The following is a 16,470-nucleotide window of genomic DNA, read 5'->3' on the forward strand; positions in this document are numbered from 1 at the left end:
AGGGCTTTCACCCTGGAGAGCTGATAGACCCTGGGTTTCTTGCTCAGTCCAGCCTTGGCAGTCTCCATGCACCCCAAAGAGGGGGTCACCCTGTCCGGGAGCACCAGGGGAGGATGTTTCCCCTAACCATTGCTCTGACAGCCCCTGGATTCAGGCTGGGGAAAACCAGCAGGGCAAACACCATTTATTTCAAGAGAAATGTGGAATCATTTTGCACAAACTAACAGACTAATTAGTGGCACCCTGAGCACTGAGCAAATAAAATAAGTGGTGTTATTTTTTCACACAGATGCTTTTTCGAGAGGGAGAAAGGTCGGTTCCCACTGCAGAGCATCACACGGTACAAACAGGGTTTACCTGCCAATAGTCTTGACTAACAAAAGATGCTCGGCACTTGAGGAGTTAATACGCAGCCAAAAAAACCCCCTGTTTTCCCTTGGGCCTTCCATCCTCTTCTGGGGTGGTTTGTACCTGACGAACTTTTTTTAGTTGGTGCATTAATATTCTGTAATGAATGCGCTGTCAGGTGTCAGTGAAATAAGATGAAACAGTGCCATGCAAACATTCGCCACTTGCTCTTTTCTCCGCTCCTGCCCTAGGTTTGCTCTGCAGGATCGGGTAGGGGTCAGAAGGCTTTGTTTGCTACTTTTTATTTAAAAAGACTGAGATTCAGGTGTGCACAGTTTGGCTTTAAAAAAAAACCATCCAGGACACTATTGTATTGTGGAAATGCTGCTTTGCAAGCAAGGGGAGGGCTCTGCACCGTCTTCTGTAAATGCAGTTCTCAGGGCTTGGTTTCCTTTTAGTGAGAGAGATGCTTCTGTCTGGAAAAATACCCTCGATATATTAAAAAAAAAATATATATATAACCTCAATATATTAAAAAAAAGAGAGAAGGGGGAGTAATGGTTTGTCATTGCTTTGCAAGTCAGGTTTTGGTCTGTTCTTGTCATAGCTATCTGAAGTGTGTTTACATATAGTTTGCTTTTCTGGTATTTTGTGCTTGCACAGACCTGATCTCCACCTATTTTGTGTCAACAGTTGCTGAGATTGGTGTAGAACGATTAACCGTTGCAAACTGAAACACCAACATGCGGAGAAAGGTGACCTCAGAGACCCTCTCTCACACTTACATCAGGCACTCGCTCCAGGCTGCACCTGCATAAAACAAACTGCGTGGTTAAAAAGTCAGCCTGAAATATTAAAAATGGGGCAAATGTTGCCTCCTTCTTGGCTAAACCAATTTTCTCTTCTCAAAAATGAAACACAGCCAGAGGCACAGGGCGAGGACGTGCTTTTGAGGGCGTGTGTTTTGCCCTGCCTGCCCTGAAATGATTTCAGTGTAAATGATGTATGGCTGGCTTTACCAGCATTAGCACTAACGAGGCTTCTGCATTTTATTTTACTTTTAAAAAAGAAAAGAAAAGGCAGCAGATGCTGCTGAAAAATATTACTTCTGCAGTTCTTCTGCGGAAATCTAGGTCATGTAACAGTTTCATGGGGCTTTTTTTTTTCCCCTGCCCAGGCACTGTAGTCCTTGTGGCTTTTTTGGCTAATGATAAAGAACAATAACAATTGCTCCTTTTTAATTCAGATTTATCCCAGAGATGTTAAACTTCTCACCTGGTTTATGAAGGTGGTTTATACCATCTGGGGGGCTGATCCCTAAGATTTCTGTGTCCCATGGTCTCACAAATTCTTCTTATCTTTGACATTCCTCTGACCTCCCTATGTGTGTTTTGTTTGCATTGTTTTCTGAGGATGTCTTTTCTCCCGCCCTGAATAAAAAACCATCAGGAGTAGGATTATAAGAAAAATGAATTACTTCACTTAATGGGAAATTATGTTTAGATAAAGTAGATTACAAAGTAGGTTATTAGTTGTGGTTAGAAAACAATGTTTTGACTTAGGATATCTTGGGGGGGATTTTGTCCAGAAGTGTGGGGTTGTTTTTCAGGTTGGTTGTGACTCAGAGTTGTATCTTTTGTGGTTTCTGGAAAAAAAAGGGAAAAAAAAATTTCAAAGCAGTTTTGCAGGTGCCCACATCACACAGAATACACTAACATGCTCATGTTTGTTGTCTCAGTAGTGGTGGGGAGGACCCAACCACAGGAATCACAGCTTCCCTCCTCTGCCCCAAGCCAATGTCTCGGGTTATAGACCAGAGAGATGTCAAAGCCTATTTCATGTACTAATCACAGGCCCTGCATAGAGGTTCATTATGTTTTGTCTTTGGGGGTTCTGGGGGTGTCTTTCCCCAAAGACACTTCTTGGGGCTTTTGGTTTGGCCACCCTGCATTCACTTCTCCTTGTCCTGCAGGCTGGAGGAGCTGGTGTAGGGTGACAGGGTACAGAGTTACTCCATGCTGCTTAAATGGCCTTCTGGTGACAAGGAGGGTGAGGAAACCCATCCAGGAGCACGGAGAGAGCATTTCTCGTATCTTCAGTGAGCAGGAATGCACTTAAACCAGCAGTCAGATGTGGAAGCAGCCTCTCTGCTTTAGCTTGGGCTGGGGGACTGGGCACGGCTTCCAGCTCCCATGCCGTATGTGTTACAGGTAGGAGTGAATGGGGAAAAAGCTGTTTGGACAGGACTCCCCACTTGATGTATGGAAAAAGCCTTGGACCTCAAAGGAGGAACCTCTGTGTTTAGACCACTTGTGTGGCAGGAGAAAGCTCTGAGATCACGCAGGCACCTCTCACAAACACTACACTCCCTTAAATAAGAGGTTATGCTGAATCAATAGAGGACAAGGAAATTGCTGAGAGAGAGTAGTGTTTTCAAAGAAATAGCTAGTATTTTGCTGTCAGTTCTTGCCCATTCCCAGCATAATCCCTGCCATCGAGCGGGACGTGGGTTGTTGGTTTGAAGTGCTCTGCTGAAGAAAAGCTGCTGGGTTGCACTGATGGTGTGCACCAGATCAGGACCCGAGTTACAGAGTCCAGATGTGCTCCTCTGAAGGTTCAGATGGGAAGTTGAGGTTCAGACCTCCCTCAGAGCTGGGAGAAAACCCCGAGCTGGGAGATGTGCATCACGTCTGGGCTGCTCTTGGAGCTTGCGGAGAGCCTGCGCATCCTCTGCCACGAGCGTTTGGGAGGTCCTGGGGTTTGTGGCATGGCCTGCACATTGAAGCACATACGTCTCTATCCCAGGAAAGACAGTGCACTGTACGGCGCTGAGGTGAATCGCTCTCCAGATCTAGAGTGGAACAGCAACCAGGCAGCATCAGTCCTTGGGCAGCGAGAGCATTTTTGTGGGAGGCAAGATTTTGGCTGGCAGTGTGTTGTGTACCCAACCGCAGTGCTCTATGGGGTCTAGTGCTGTCCCGGGCAGGAGTCAGAGCAGCTTTAGTACTGATCTACTAGATGAATCCTTGCCATATTCCTTAAAGGCTAATTGTGGCACACAGAGATCAGCGGACTACAGCTGCGCTGGGATTTGGGAGCAGGGAAGAGACGGGAGGTCAGCTCCACTGGCGCTTTGCCATGTAAAGATTTCCCCTTACATCATCTGGCTGCCGAGGGCGAGTTTACATCTGCTTTGCACCCCGAGGGAATTGCGGTGTCAGGGAATGAGGTTGCTGCGAGCCCTCCCCGGTGCAGCCGGGACATGCAGCCCGGCCTCTGCTCTGGCTCCCTGGCATGCCAGACCTGGATTTTCACCAGAAACTTTCCATGTCAGCTGAGTTTTTTTGAGTGGGATTTGTGGATGGGAGGAGAGGAGGAGGAGGAGGAGAGCATACCAGAAAGGCCAACAGCAGCTCGCCTGTGCTGCGGGAGGGCACTGGAGATGGGCAGAGCAGGGAGGTGTATCTCCAGAGAGCCCTTCCCCAGGCATGCTGGCTCTTCACTCCTCTCTAGCGAGTCCCTCCCTTGTTTTTCATTCAGAACTAGCTAAATAAATACAAATAGGCTTTAGCTCCATCCTACTGGGGAACAGGGAAAATTTTGCAAGATGGGAAAAGTGTTTCCTGCCCAGCTTGCTTCTAGAAAGACCCATCGAGCAGCCACCAGCCGTGAGGTCTGTGCAGATTTGGGGCTAGGGGAGCGTTTGGGCCAAGGGAATAGCAGGGCCAGGAGCTTGTGGGTCCTACCTTGATGGGAAGTCATCAGCCGTCCCTTCTGCGCCGAGAGCATGAGCCATTGCTGGGCTTGCTGCCACCCCGAGGCGGTCACCGTGGCTGCGTGATGTCCCATGGGGCTGGTGGCAGGGTGCTCCCCCAAATCCTGTCGATGTTTATTTGGAGGCAGAATGCGTCCCACGGTGCTTTGAGAAGAAAGCATGGTAATGGAGCAGGAGGGGAAGTGGGGTTTAAGGGCTTGGGGGAAGGGCAAGCACAGAGGTGGCCAAAGGTAGAGCTGGTACATGTTGGGCCAGTCAAAATGTAGGGCATAGCCGGCTCTCTTACAAGGAGCGCATACCTGATCCCATCTCTGCTTTCTATTTTTGCACTCGATATGCTCACTACATTAGCAGGGTTGGCTTGCGAGAGATTCAATAGCACTCTCCTGCTTTAAAGCAACTTTTCTGAATGCACAACATGAATCCATCGGTGGGGTCACATAGTAATGCTTGAAGTCAGAAGCTATTTTTAAAACTAAATTGCAGAACCACACATGGCTTTCATTAGTGCTTTACATCAAATTTGTCAGCTAATTAGTGGTTTTTCATCACTAGTTTTTGCATAGTATTTTATTTGTTCGCTCTTCAATATTGTCTTGTGATGCCCCCAGCCCTATATACAGTCCCTGGTGCTGGTGCTGCTAGCGGAGGAGGGAGGGAGGGAGAGGAGCGCAGAGCTTTCAGGAGACCTTCCCAATCCTCCTGATGGATGGACTCGCTGTGTTTGGAGTATATTACAATATTACGTGTCTGGAGTGGGCGGTTAGCAGCCCGTGTTCTCTCTTCCTACCTCCATTTAGTGTTGTAAATGATGTATTGCAGTCCTGTCTTCGGTTTGGAGGAGGAGGACAAACCAAGAAAAGTTGCCAAACATGACTTCATAAGGTTTGACTTTAAATTCAACAAAGTTTCTTGAGTGTTTTGGATTTTTTTTTTCTTTACAAATAAAGGGAGTACAGAGAGCATGGATTGCTAATGACTGGTAGTTACGGGTCATTAAGCTCACTAACTGACTTCAGGATCAGAACTTTCTAATAATCGCAGTAAGCACTCTTAACATTTATTTCTCATTTTAGGGAAGGGGAGATATGATTACCATTCAGAAGTCTGCAGTTATTTTTTCTGTTCATAATTACAGAGGGAGCTTGCAATTTTTAAGGCTGTTTCTAAAACATTTGAAAGTATTTGATGAAATAATTTCTAGGGTTTTTTTCATTTCTTTAACCAACTCCTTTAAAAAGCTCTGGAAAACAAATACACAGGAAAAAATGAAAATATGTTAAAATAAGGAATAAAGCAGTTACTGAAGTGTAATAATCCCAGTTTATAGCACACTTTCCATTTAAATTGTTTTTATTAGAGATAAACCTGTTAAGCGTTGAGGAATTAAGTGCCAAATAGAGAAGGTTGTTTTCGCTGCTGTATAAATGAAGGATCCCAGTATGCAGAAAAGAGTATGGCTGATTTTACAAGTGAATTATTTGCCAGTTTGAAGGGCTCCGGTTCCTTTGGCATCTGTTATAAAAATGATTTGTTTGTTGTCAAGAGGGATACTATTTTTCCAGAGCAAGAGACATTTTAGCACTGGGGTTTGTAGGTACTGTGGGCTTTCTCATTGTCCTTACGCATGGTTTGCTAGAAGGAGCTCAAGGAGAAAATGAGGCAGAGAGATTTTCGGGAATTTCTTGGCACTGCTAGTGATACACAGACTTCTGGCATGTGGTGCTTTGGGACAATATTGAGAGGGAGCAGCCTGCAACTCCACGTATCAAAAGTTAGTAATGGTGTGAAACTCTTCTCATTTGGGAGGGCTGAGGGGAGAGAAAAATTCAATATACCGCTAAGTCTCAGCATCTCCTTTCAGACATCTGGTCCTGGGAAATTTCAGTCAAAGACTGCAAATTGGAAGTCCCCACAACCTCTCTGTCAATTCTTGAGCAAAGGTGACTTTGGAAATTTGTGACAGCAGAGGAAGGTCTTGTTTTATTCACTCAACAGAAGTGAAATACAAGGGGAAGGGAGAAAGACCAGATCTGTGCGGAAAATGTCACTCGGGCTGTAACCTGAGCCTTAGCGAGCTGTGCCTTTCGGAGGGTTTGGTGACCCTCCGAAAAATCCTTGCTCTCTGGCTGCTATTATTGTAGCCAATTTCCAACTAAAATAAGTCTTTTGTCATCACCAGCCATGCCACCTCTTGCTGAGAAGAAACAAAACTTGTGCGTGGCAGCGAGGGCGGCCAAGCTGAAGGTCAGAGTGCAGAGGCGGATTGCTGCATCCCCGGGGCTGGATCTTGCCCGTGGGACCGGCGATGCACCAACCAGGGAGATTGCCAATGACCTCTAGAGACAGAACCCAGGCGAGGAGCCTAAGAGAAAGCATCCTAGTAAAATGCAAATTGGAGAAAAGAGGGTTTCCTACTCCTCTTTGGGGTTACGCAGGTGGAATAGCTGGTTTTTTCTTGCTTTTTGGGACACAGCGGAAAGCACAATCTCATGTATCCAAAAAGGCAAGGAAAAGTTAACTTGAAAAAAAATAATAAATACTTTAAACTTCTGTGTTTGCCCAACTGTTCAAATGTTTCCTCCATGCCAGATCCTTCCCTTGGAAAAAAAAAAAAAGAAGAAAAAAAGAAAAAACAAACAAAAAAAGCAACCCAAAGCATTGTTTTGCAGAGTACTCTCCTTGAGCAGGGAGATGGGTACAACTTGTACACTGAGGGATCTCGTTTTTTGTGCTGCTATTGATTCTGCTCTTTGGGGGAAAAAAAACCCAAACCAAAAAAACCCTTCCACATTGGAGCAAAGGTACCAATGCATAGAGTGCTGGTGTGGGGAAAAACACTTTATGCAAGTCCTTGAGCCTGTGCGGGTCTTTACTCACATGAGTAAGGTTATGCCACTGTCTTAATCATTAACTTAAGTTTTATGCTGAGTCATATTTTGATAATACTCCATTTGAGTAGCACCTAATAGGCAAATGTCTTTTTTAGGTCCTGATTCCTCTGAACTTTTAAAAATTAGAGTGATTTAGGGTTTCTTTCTCTTAAGATAGGTGAATGTGAATACACAGGAAGAGGGGCAGTGAGATTTTTCCTGTTAGCTTTTCTGTTCCATCATTATTGCTGGTGTTACATCAGCCTGGCACTTTGGAAATTCAAAGAGTGTTCAAAAGATCTTGGCCCTTCTATCAAATTAAAAAACAGAGAGTACAAAGAAATTATCCCCACACCCATATATTTCTACAGCAACAGCTAATTCGCAATTTTACTTGCAAAGAGTTCTCAAATGTGATTTGTAAATGTAACAGCGCTGCATTGTGCTCTCTCAAAGCAAGCCACATTAATAGTTTTAATCTGATGGGGTCTTATGAATTCCAGGTTTGGGATGCAGGAAGAAACTTGAAAGTGAATACTTTCTTCTTTTTTTTTAATGCATAGTGGTTTGGAGTCTACTATAATGCAAAGTAAAGCATTCTGTTACAAAGGCAGGGAGGATGGGACAGAAGGTTAAAGGGCATCCTGGAAACAAACAGCTGGACCAGTTTATTTAAACAGATACAAGGATGGGGAGCTGACCTCCATTTGACTTCTAGTGGGAGGAGCGAGAATGTCATTTTATTACTTTGCCCAGAAGGAAAATGTTCTTGCGTCTGAATTCCCCCCGAAGACATCCAAACACTGGGCTGTTTGGCAGAATTGCTACTTATAGAAAATACTTATACGAATGCGTAGGAAGAAGATAACTGTTAAGTACCTGTGTGTAAAATGTTCTTAAAGCAGATATCCCGAGCGATAGCATGGGGCAAACAGGTGGGAATATGTTTTACTGTAGGCACATCTTGGGGATAATTATTGGTAAATTCTAGCTATATAGTTTATTATGCTAGCTATGTAGTTTATTATCGAGCCCCCTTTCTTATTAAAAATGCTTGTAATTTGGAGGAGAAGGAAGAGAAGGCTGTGAAGTTGGGGGGTGTGTGCTTAATGTTGCTCAGGGTTTCTTTGGGGTAGAATCTTTTGGCAAATGAAGGTTTCTTTGACTAGAAAATCTCACAGCTAGCAGAAACCCTCCCCTCCTGCCACAGTAACAGGTCCTGGCAGTTGGGCACAAGGATGGAGTAAACACAGCAAGAGCCTGCTGGGCTTGCAGAAAGAAATGGCTGGGGCACTGGGATTTTGTGTTGTTGTTTTATGTAGGAGAGTTGCTGTGAAAATTGCTTTCTGCAAATGCAGATTACAGATATTAAACAATTTTCTAATTGGTCATGGAGCTAAGGCAGCTAATGGGGAAAAAAAGCAGGGTTTTTTTAATTGCTTATTTCACATGGTGTTTGTGCTACACCTGTGCATATAATGAGAAAGGAGAATTAGTCTAACCTTCTGCTCACATGATTCTAATTTTCATGGTTTGTACAAGATAATGATAAACTGATTTGCAACACTGTTTGCTGGAGTTGGGGAGGGGGAGTGGTTTATTGGAAATGTGTAGAAAAATTGATCCAATACTGTTGCTGACAAAACATGACCTAGTTCAGGTGTAAGGTTTCCAGAGTGGCACCCGGAATTGGTGCCTTTGAGCCCATATTGTCGAGACAGGTTCGATTAGGGCTCAACATCTTGATTAATTTTTGCGGGAGTTTGGGTAACGGGAGTCAGTCGGGAATGGGAGATAGGAGGAGACCGAAATTGCTATGCTCTCTGGTCTTTGATGAGGGCAAAACAAACAGCACGGGGTGGTGGTTTGCGATTCTTCTCCCTGCCGGTATAGGGGAGTGGGTGGGCAGAGCTGATTGCCACAGGGAGGTCCTGGTGGCTTTATCTCTGCAGTAGGAGAGCTCCTGCTAAGCCACCCCAAGCAAAGGCAATGGAAACAAGCACCAAGTAGCCCTTTGTGGACTTTCCCTTTGCATTTTGCAAGCGTAGTTTGGTTTTACCCACTCTCACGCTTCTTCCTTTACTGGTAAATATTGTGGCATACACGTTTTTATTATTCTTCTTCTCTCGTAAAGAATGTAAAGTCTGGTTATGAGGCTTTGCCATGATTAAATCTCAATGGAGATTTTTTCCAAATGTTTTTTCACTAAGCTTTCTGATGAGCGAAACTGCAAGAGTTCTTCTAACGCTCTTCAGACAGGTCCCCAGCCATGGTTTCAAGCCTCCTGATTTCAGTGGCACAAAGACTGCCCACAGAGGAGACCGGGGCACTTGTGATCTTTCTCCTTCTTCTGTTTTGCTGCAAATTATTTTGAATATTCCTTTGCCAAATAAGCATTGCAAAACTAACTGAGGCGAAGAGCTACAAAAATGCAAAGAGTACGGTTGCAGATGGCTATTTTTAAAAACGATTGTACCTTTTTTTTATTTCCAAAGATCTGCTTTTCATTGTTCAGGGAGAATTTTCAGTAGTCCAGTAATTACAGTTTAACAAGATGTTTGCTGTAAATGGTCAGGCCTAGCTGGAGAAAACAGGATTATAAATTCAATTACTGTAAAGCTATGACCTCGCCTTGACCCCTCAGACTTTGCATAAAGAGAGAGGGGGGGAAAAAGCCCACCAAGAAATGGCTAGGAGGAATGCATGGCTCTGAAGTCCCCAGCAGTGTGACTTAGCGGTGATAAAACTCCAGACGTTCCCTCATTTGATGGGGTTCTGCCATCACAGTTCATTATCTTAATAGTGGGCATTAAAAGGGAATTAGGTTTGCAAGAGGTAGGGGCAGGTTTTGATAAAAAAAATTGGAAAAAGAAGTCAGAGGACATAAGGCAGAAATGGCACTAATGAGGGGGAGGTAGCAGATGCCCTCACGAGCATCTTGCTGCCTTCACCCGGTTTTTTTGTGGCCCGTTCTGAATTGAGAAGAGCGTTGCTGGTATTGTTTCCTGAAAACTCGGCTAATTCCCCCATGAAAAGATGAAATGGAAGTGTCCGACTGTGGTAAAAAGCAGGCAAACATAAATCAGCTCGGAAACCCCAAGCTCGTGCTCTCAGAGGTCATCGGGATTAGAGGTTTTGCCGTATTTGCATCCTCACACAGCCCGATGGAGAGCACCGCGGCAGGGCAGGAGGGCTTGGGGATGGGTGGAAGTCGTCCCCTTCGATAACCGTTTGCTTTCCTCTTTTTTCTTGCAGGTTTATTAATGCTAGAAGAAGAATAGTTCAGCCCATGATAGACCAGTCCAATCGAGCAGGCAAGTCCCCAATAGTAACTGTATTCAAGTCACGCAGGCAAAAACCATCCTTAAGCCATTCACCGGGAGGTCCATTACCTGGTAAATAAATGAGAAATGAATGCTGGGAGTGATTGACAATTAAAATACAACCAGCTTTGTTTCATTACAACCCTAATCATTTTAACATGATTAAAACATTTGGGGAAAAAATAAATTGAAAATTCAAAAAAAAGAAACTAAAATGATCCACTCTGTGACCAGATTTTTGGAATTGAAGTTATTTTTTTTTTTTTTAGTAGTTGTTTTGAGTTTTCCTTCCCAGCTCTTTCTGCTCCTGTGACCACTCCCTGGTGCATGGCTTGGTGTGGAATTGCTGTAAACTTTATTACCTGTCAAAAGGGCAAAGGGGTCAGAATCGCTTGTGGGACTCAGTAAAGTTCAAAGACATTCAATGAGGTAGAGCTTTATGTGCTTTAATAACCCAAGGCAGCTTACTTCTGAAGCCGGCATTTAATGTACAGTTAAAACCTCGAGTTCAGGTAGTGGTACTTGTATAGAGTCCTTTTGTCCCTTGTCTCTTATTTTTAGTAGGTGTCTTTTGGGATCACTGAGCGTTCGGGGTTTACTTTGGGGCGATTTTTTTTTTTTTTTTTTAAATCTTGAGTTTTCACATGCTGGTTCTGTCTGGGGTCTTGGCTCACAGTTCTGTGTGGGTATTTACCATCGAGGAATAACCCATTACTCTCAGTTGGTTTTGTTTTTCCGAGTCTTGCTGCCAAACTATCCAAATCTGTCGTTGCCCAAGATGCCTTTGGGCGACGCTTCCTCTTTGAGTACATTCGATTATTTTGTCATTAGAGGTAAATATCTGGCATGGACGTGTTCAGGTCCTGCTCTTACAAAGGCACACGGGCGTAATTTAACACACTGTGATTTCAGTGTGACTATTCCAGCCATAAAATCCAGCTCCTATACAGGTCTTTGCATTGACGTCAGCAGTGGCAGCAGCTGGAGCCAGGGTTCCTTGTGTCTCGAGATTTCAGATCGCTAACTTCATTTCCAAACTCACAGTAGGAAATTAAGCCAAAACTAAGCAAGCTTGTTAGCCCAGCACTAAATTCAAACAGTAAATGTTTTTCCCTATTTTTAGAGCTGGCATCGATAGCCATCTCACGCAGTCTGGGGGGCGGGGGGTTGTGAGAAGAGGCGACCCTTTTGGCCGTCGCTAAAGAGCAATGTTCTGCGCTTTTCCAGTAAGTCAAGGAACGCCCTATAACCCCGACGGGCAGCCGATGGGAGGTTTCGTGATGGACGGCCAGCAGCACATGGGCATCCGAGCGCCAGGTAAGCCCCCGGGGGAGCGTCACCCACCGATGGGTGACCTCGGTCGTGCCACCGCAGGGAACTGCACCTCCACCCTCTGCTGTTGTCTCAGCTGCCTGCCTTGCCTCGCCTGTCTTCTGCCTGCCTTCAACACCACTGAGGGAAACCAGGCATCTTCTCGCTCGAGCGGTCCTGGACCCTCTGCCATGCTGTGTTTTGGAAAGGGGCTTTTGGCACTATCTGTTGACTTTGCTCATTCTCTGGCATCTTCTTGGATTTTTATCTCCCTCTAGGACCTATGAGTGGAATGGGCATGAATATGGGCATGGAGGGGCAGTGGCACTACATGTAACCTTCACCTAGGTAACCAATGGCAAAGCCAGGGGGAAGTAAGTACAAACGGGGTCTTTGTTCTCACTTTGTCCGAGGGATATTTGTCTCCTTGCATTTCCCTATGTTCTCCCTGCCCATAGCCTCATGCTTGTTCCTTCCTTTCCATCCATCCATCCATCCTATGCCTGGGCTCCTTCGGGTTTCTCTCCCTCCAGTTCAGCTCAAGCTTTCCAAGCTCCCAAACCCCCCGTGTGTGCGCGCGCCGTACATCGACGCCGCCGTACATCGACGCCGCCATACATTGATGCTGTTATCCATCCCCGAGCACATGACAAAACAAGAAGCAGCCGGGGAGGTGGGGGAGCCTGTCGTCTTGGCAACAGACTGATTTGCAAAATGTAAGCGGTCTGCAGCAGCGCAGGGAGAGGAAAGAGCATGTCCCCAAAGTGTCATAAATCTGTCTAACCGCAGTTGATGCATGAGTTACATTTCTCCCGCTAACCTGCAAGACACCAAAAAAGCCAAACAGAGACTTCTCATAGGTAAAAAAAAAAATTTAAAAAAAATGGCGGCTTCACTTAGTTGCCTTTTGGAAGGCGATGGACGAAACTTTGATTTTTTTTTTTTTTTAATTTTTTTTCAAGTTTATTTCTCTTTGTCCGTCATAATGGGATTACGTGTGGCAAAGGAAAAAGAGAGAATACAAAATAGAGGTGTGCGCAGCAGGCTATGGAGCTTAGCCCAGGCTAATTGACTATATCCAAATTAAGTATGCCATCACTTGCAGTGTGACAAATGGATTTGACTTATTCAGTATACAAAAATAGAGATCATTAATGCAATCTTCAGTGGCAGGCCTTGCGAAGAAAGCCTAGAAAAACTGTCCCAGTTTTTTTTTTTCCCCTCTTGTCTTTTTGTAGGGGAAAATACATTATACAAATTTTGGTGGTTGTTTTTTTTTAAAAAAAATGAGTAAAGCTGTTTGAAGCACCAAGGCACCAGTACCATGTTTAAATGGTGCCCAATTCTGTTCCTTTCGCTCTTTTTCTGGAGTTAAGAGCAGTTATTTTGGCATCTTTGTTCTGCCCCCAGCCTATATTAACGTAGGGTTTGAAGTTACCCAGGCCAAGTGTATTTCGTAGTCGTCTTCTCTGGGCGCGAGTCAAAACTAAGTTTTAACAATTAGCTGTGAAAACATTCCTCTGAGCTTGGGAATGCAACAGCCTTATTACCTCATCATGGAAATTTCTAGCTTAGTTAATTTAAATATTGTTTCTTAGTTTCTGGGTCAATTAAATTTAAATGATGTATTTTATGCTTCGTGACCAATTAAATTAATAGGTTATTACAAAAAATATTATCATCTTTTTTGATTAAAGAGCTGTGAGTACAGTATATTTTATAAGCAATTTTCATTAGTTCAAAACTGTTCCTTTAGGCTAGATTAAGCAGCTATTCATTGCTAGAGCCTTGAGACCTGATTCCAAGGTGTTCGGCACATTCACAGCGCGCTCTTACTTAGAACTAAAGCCAATTGAACCTACTTAGCAATAGCGTATGCCTTTCACCCTTGATGATTATGGAGCTTATAGCTCTCCGAAACAATACACCTGTCAGTTCCCATCAGCTACAGCAATCCAAGCAGAAGGCAGAGGCCCACAGAAAGCAGGAGGTTTTATTGTTTTAGGGCCAATTTTTTTCTTATTGTTCTCCCAAACCCACTGAAAGGTTGACTGAGTTGCACATCTGATTTTTTCGGAGAAAAGTGAGCAGGGGGAAAGAATTAATTGATAACTGTTATTGATTATATATATTTTTTTAATGTGTTTAAAAATACAGGTTTGATTTAACAATCGTCCTTAGTAATCCTATCAATTTCAGCTTCATATGAGGCCTTTGTTCAGCGACGTATGTGCTTGCTGTATAGCGTCTGTTTGAATGGCACGAATACTTGGGACAGATTCCAAGTGATCGGGCTTGAGAGCTAAATAAATGACTGTTGGTAAACCTCGACACTAATTTAACCTATCTCTCCTCCCAAGCCCCTCATTAGCTACTACGGATTCCCCACCTTGTATTCCCAGCACACTTTTATAAGCGGGGAGATGAAGGCGGGTAGCTGGAGCAAGGCCATGGGGGCTGGAGCCCACCTGAAAGCCGTCGCAGGGCTTCCCCAGCTTGGTGCCACCACCCCATGTGACGTTAGTCATCATCAGCCTGGCTCTGCCTCCGGCGTGCTTCCAGATCGGAAGCATCTCCATCGCATACGTTCCTAACCATGAAAGCAGAAAGCGGTTTTATCTCCTAAAACTCTGTATTTGGAGGGAGGAGGGTGTTCTCGGGGGGGTTTTGACCTGGGAATCATTCCCGTTGCCATCATTGTGAGGCCATACATAGGCTTGGATCCCACAAGGGCAACTGCACTCACGTGGCCATGACTCCGCATCCCAGCTTTGGCTCGATGCCGGCCTTGCCGTGCCCGAGCGGAGGAGCTTCACAGCCCAATGTCAGTAGCTGGTCCCCACCACTCACCGCCACCTCTTTCTCTCCGCAGGGCTGCAAAGTATGCCAGGGGATTATGTGTCTCGGGGTAGTCCAATGGGTATGAATATGGGACAGCCAAGCTACACCCCAACCCAGATGCCCCCCCATCCCGCTCAGCTGCGTCATGGCCCCCCCATGCATACCTACATTCCTGGACACCCTCACCACCCAGCGATGATGATGCATGGAGGACCACCCCACCCTGGAATGCCTATGTCAGCATCAAGCCCCACAATGCTTCATACCGGCGAGCCGGCAGTGAGCGGACAAGTGATGGACATTCATGCTCAGTAGGTTAAGGGAAATAAGCGTTGTCTGCAGCGACGGTAGATTTCAAACATTGTCTTTCTGCAATGACTATGGAGTTCTTGGTGTCAACTTTGGACCAAGGGACGTTCTGATTCTTCACAGGGACCCTGAAAAGCAGGAAAACACCAACTGAAGTCAAATTCTGGGGACATGCTAAATACCTATATAAGACATTAAGAGAACAAAGAGTGAAATATTGTAAAATGCTATTATACTGTTATCCATATTACGTTGTTTCTTATAGATTTTTTAAAAAAAATGTGAATTTTTTCCACACTATGTGTGTTGTTTCCATAGCTCTTCACTTCCTCCAGAAGCCTCCTTACATTAAAAAAGAAGCCTTACACTTATCCTGCAAATGACAGAAAGGGCTTATTTGCAGGATTTTTAGAGCATTAAAATAACTATGTCAGGCAGAAGAATCTTTCTTCTATCCTAGGATTTCAGCCATGCACACTCTCTCTCTCTTTCTCTCTCCCCTGTCCTCTCTCTCTCTCTGTGTCTTTCTTCCCTTTCTCTCCCTTTCTCCCCGTCTCTCTCCCTCTCCCTCTCTCTCTTTCTAGCCTGGGGCGTGAATTTGCATGTCTAATTCATTTACTCACCATATTTGAATTGGCCTGAACAGATGTAAATCGGGAAGGATGGGAAAAACTGCAGTCATCAACAATGATTAATCAGCTGTTGCAGGCAGTGTCTTAAGGAGACTGGTAGGAGGAAGCATGGAAACGGAAAGGCAGTGTATTTGAAGCCTAATTGTCACATCAGAGCATCCTTGTCCCCATGCAGCAACCACCACCTTGTACATCACTTCCTGTTTTATGCAGCTCGAAACATGGACTGAAGATTTATTTTTAATATGTTGACTTTCTTTCTGGGCAAGACATTGGTCATGTGTGCTTTTTTTTTTTCCATAGTCCCATCATGGAGCATTTATGTATACATTGTAAATAAATTTTGTGCAAAAAGGACTGGAAAAATGATCTGTATTATTGAAATTTTTTGTAAAAGTAGCAGTTTGGTATGAGTTGGCATGCATACAGATTTACTAAGTGGGATAAGCTAATTACACTTTTGTTGTGGTTAAACAAATGCTTGTTGATAGCCTTTTTCTATCAAGAAACCAAGGAGCTAATTATTATTAATAATAATCATTGCACACTGAGTCTTAGAGTTTCTGATTGAAACAGTTTGGATTGTATAATAACTCAAAGCCCAGTTGTAGTAGTTTGAGTGCAGTAATGAAATCTGAATCTAAAAATAAAAACAAATTATTTTTTGTCATGGTGACTCCACTGCTTGCAAAATTTGTTTCCTGCCCCCCTTCAGTATTTGTAGCCATTCTATCCCAAATTTGGAGCTGAGCAGCTATGAAATTCAGCTAGCTCCGGAGGTGTACCTACCATTTGCTATTTAAATACCGGCTTCGTATTTAAAGAATGTAAAAGTAATGCTACGCTGCGTAAAGAAACTTTCTTGGAACTTGCACTGTAAATTGTCAGGATGGGAACTGTTGCCTGTTAATAAATGTGATATTGTAGGGCATTGTTGGAAAGAAACTTGTAAATAGTATTACCCCCCCGCCCCAAATTACAGTTCTGATACGCAGTTTAAATTATCTGAGCCGCTGAAATACTACATTTCTTCTGGAACTGAACATACTAAGGAAGGA

General features: G+C 44.3%; 1 protein-coding gene across 2 annotated transcripts in view; it reads left to right on the top strand.

Moving 5' to 3' along the window:
* MEIS1 (Meis homeobox 1) overlaps positions 1-16,081 on the top strand; it is a 108,270-nt gene extending 92,189 nt beyond the window's left edge. The window contains exons 10-13 of one of the 2 annotated variants that reach the window (XM_010574766.1): positions 10,252-10,310; positions 11,547-11,636; positions 11,909-12,004; positions 14,503-16,081. In XM_010574766.1, coding sequence (XP_010573068.1) covers positions 10,252-10,310; positions 11,547-11,636; positions 11,909-11,967 — 208 coding nt within the window. In that variant the 3' untranslated portion in view covers positions 11,968-12,004; positions 14,503-16,081. The remainder of the gene's footprint in view (positions 1-10,251; positions 10,311-11,546; positions 11,637-11,908; positions 12,005-14,502) is intronic. The other variant, XM_010574765.1, reaches the window with a different exon arrangement.
* The last annotated feature ends 389 nt before the right edge of the window (positions 16,082-16,470 follow it).

This window comes from Haliaeetus leucocephalus, unplaced genomic scaffold, assembly GCF_000737465.1.
Source record: "Haliaeetus leucocephalus isolate CR32 unplaced genomic scaffold, Haliaeetus_leucocephalus-4.0 Scaffold450, whole genome shotgun sequence".
NCBI classification, from domain to species: Eukaryota; Metazoa; Chordata; class Aves; order Accipitriformes; family Accipitridae; genus Haliaeetus; species Haliaeetus leucocephalus.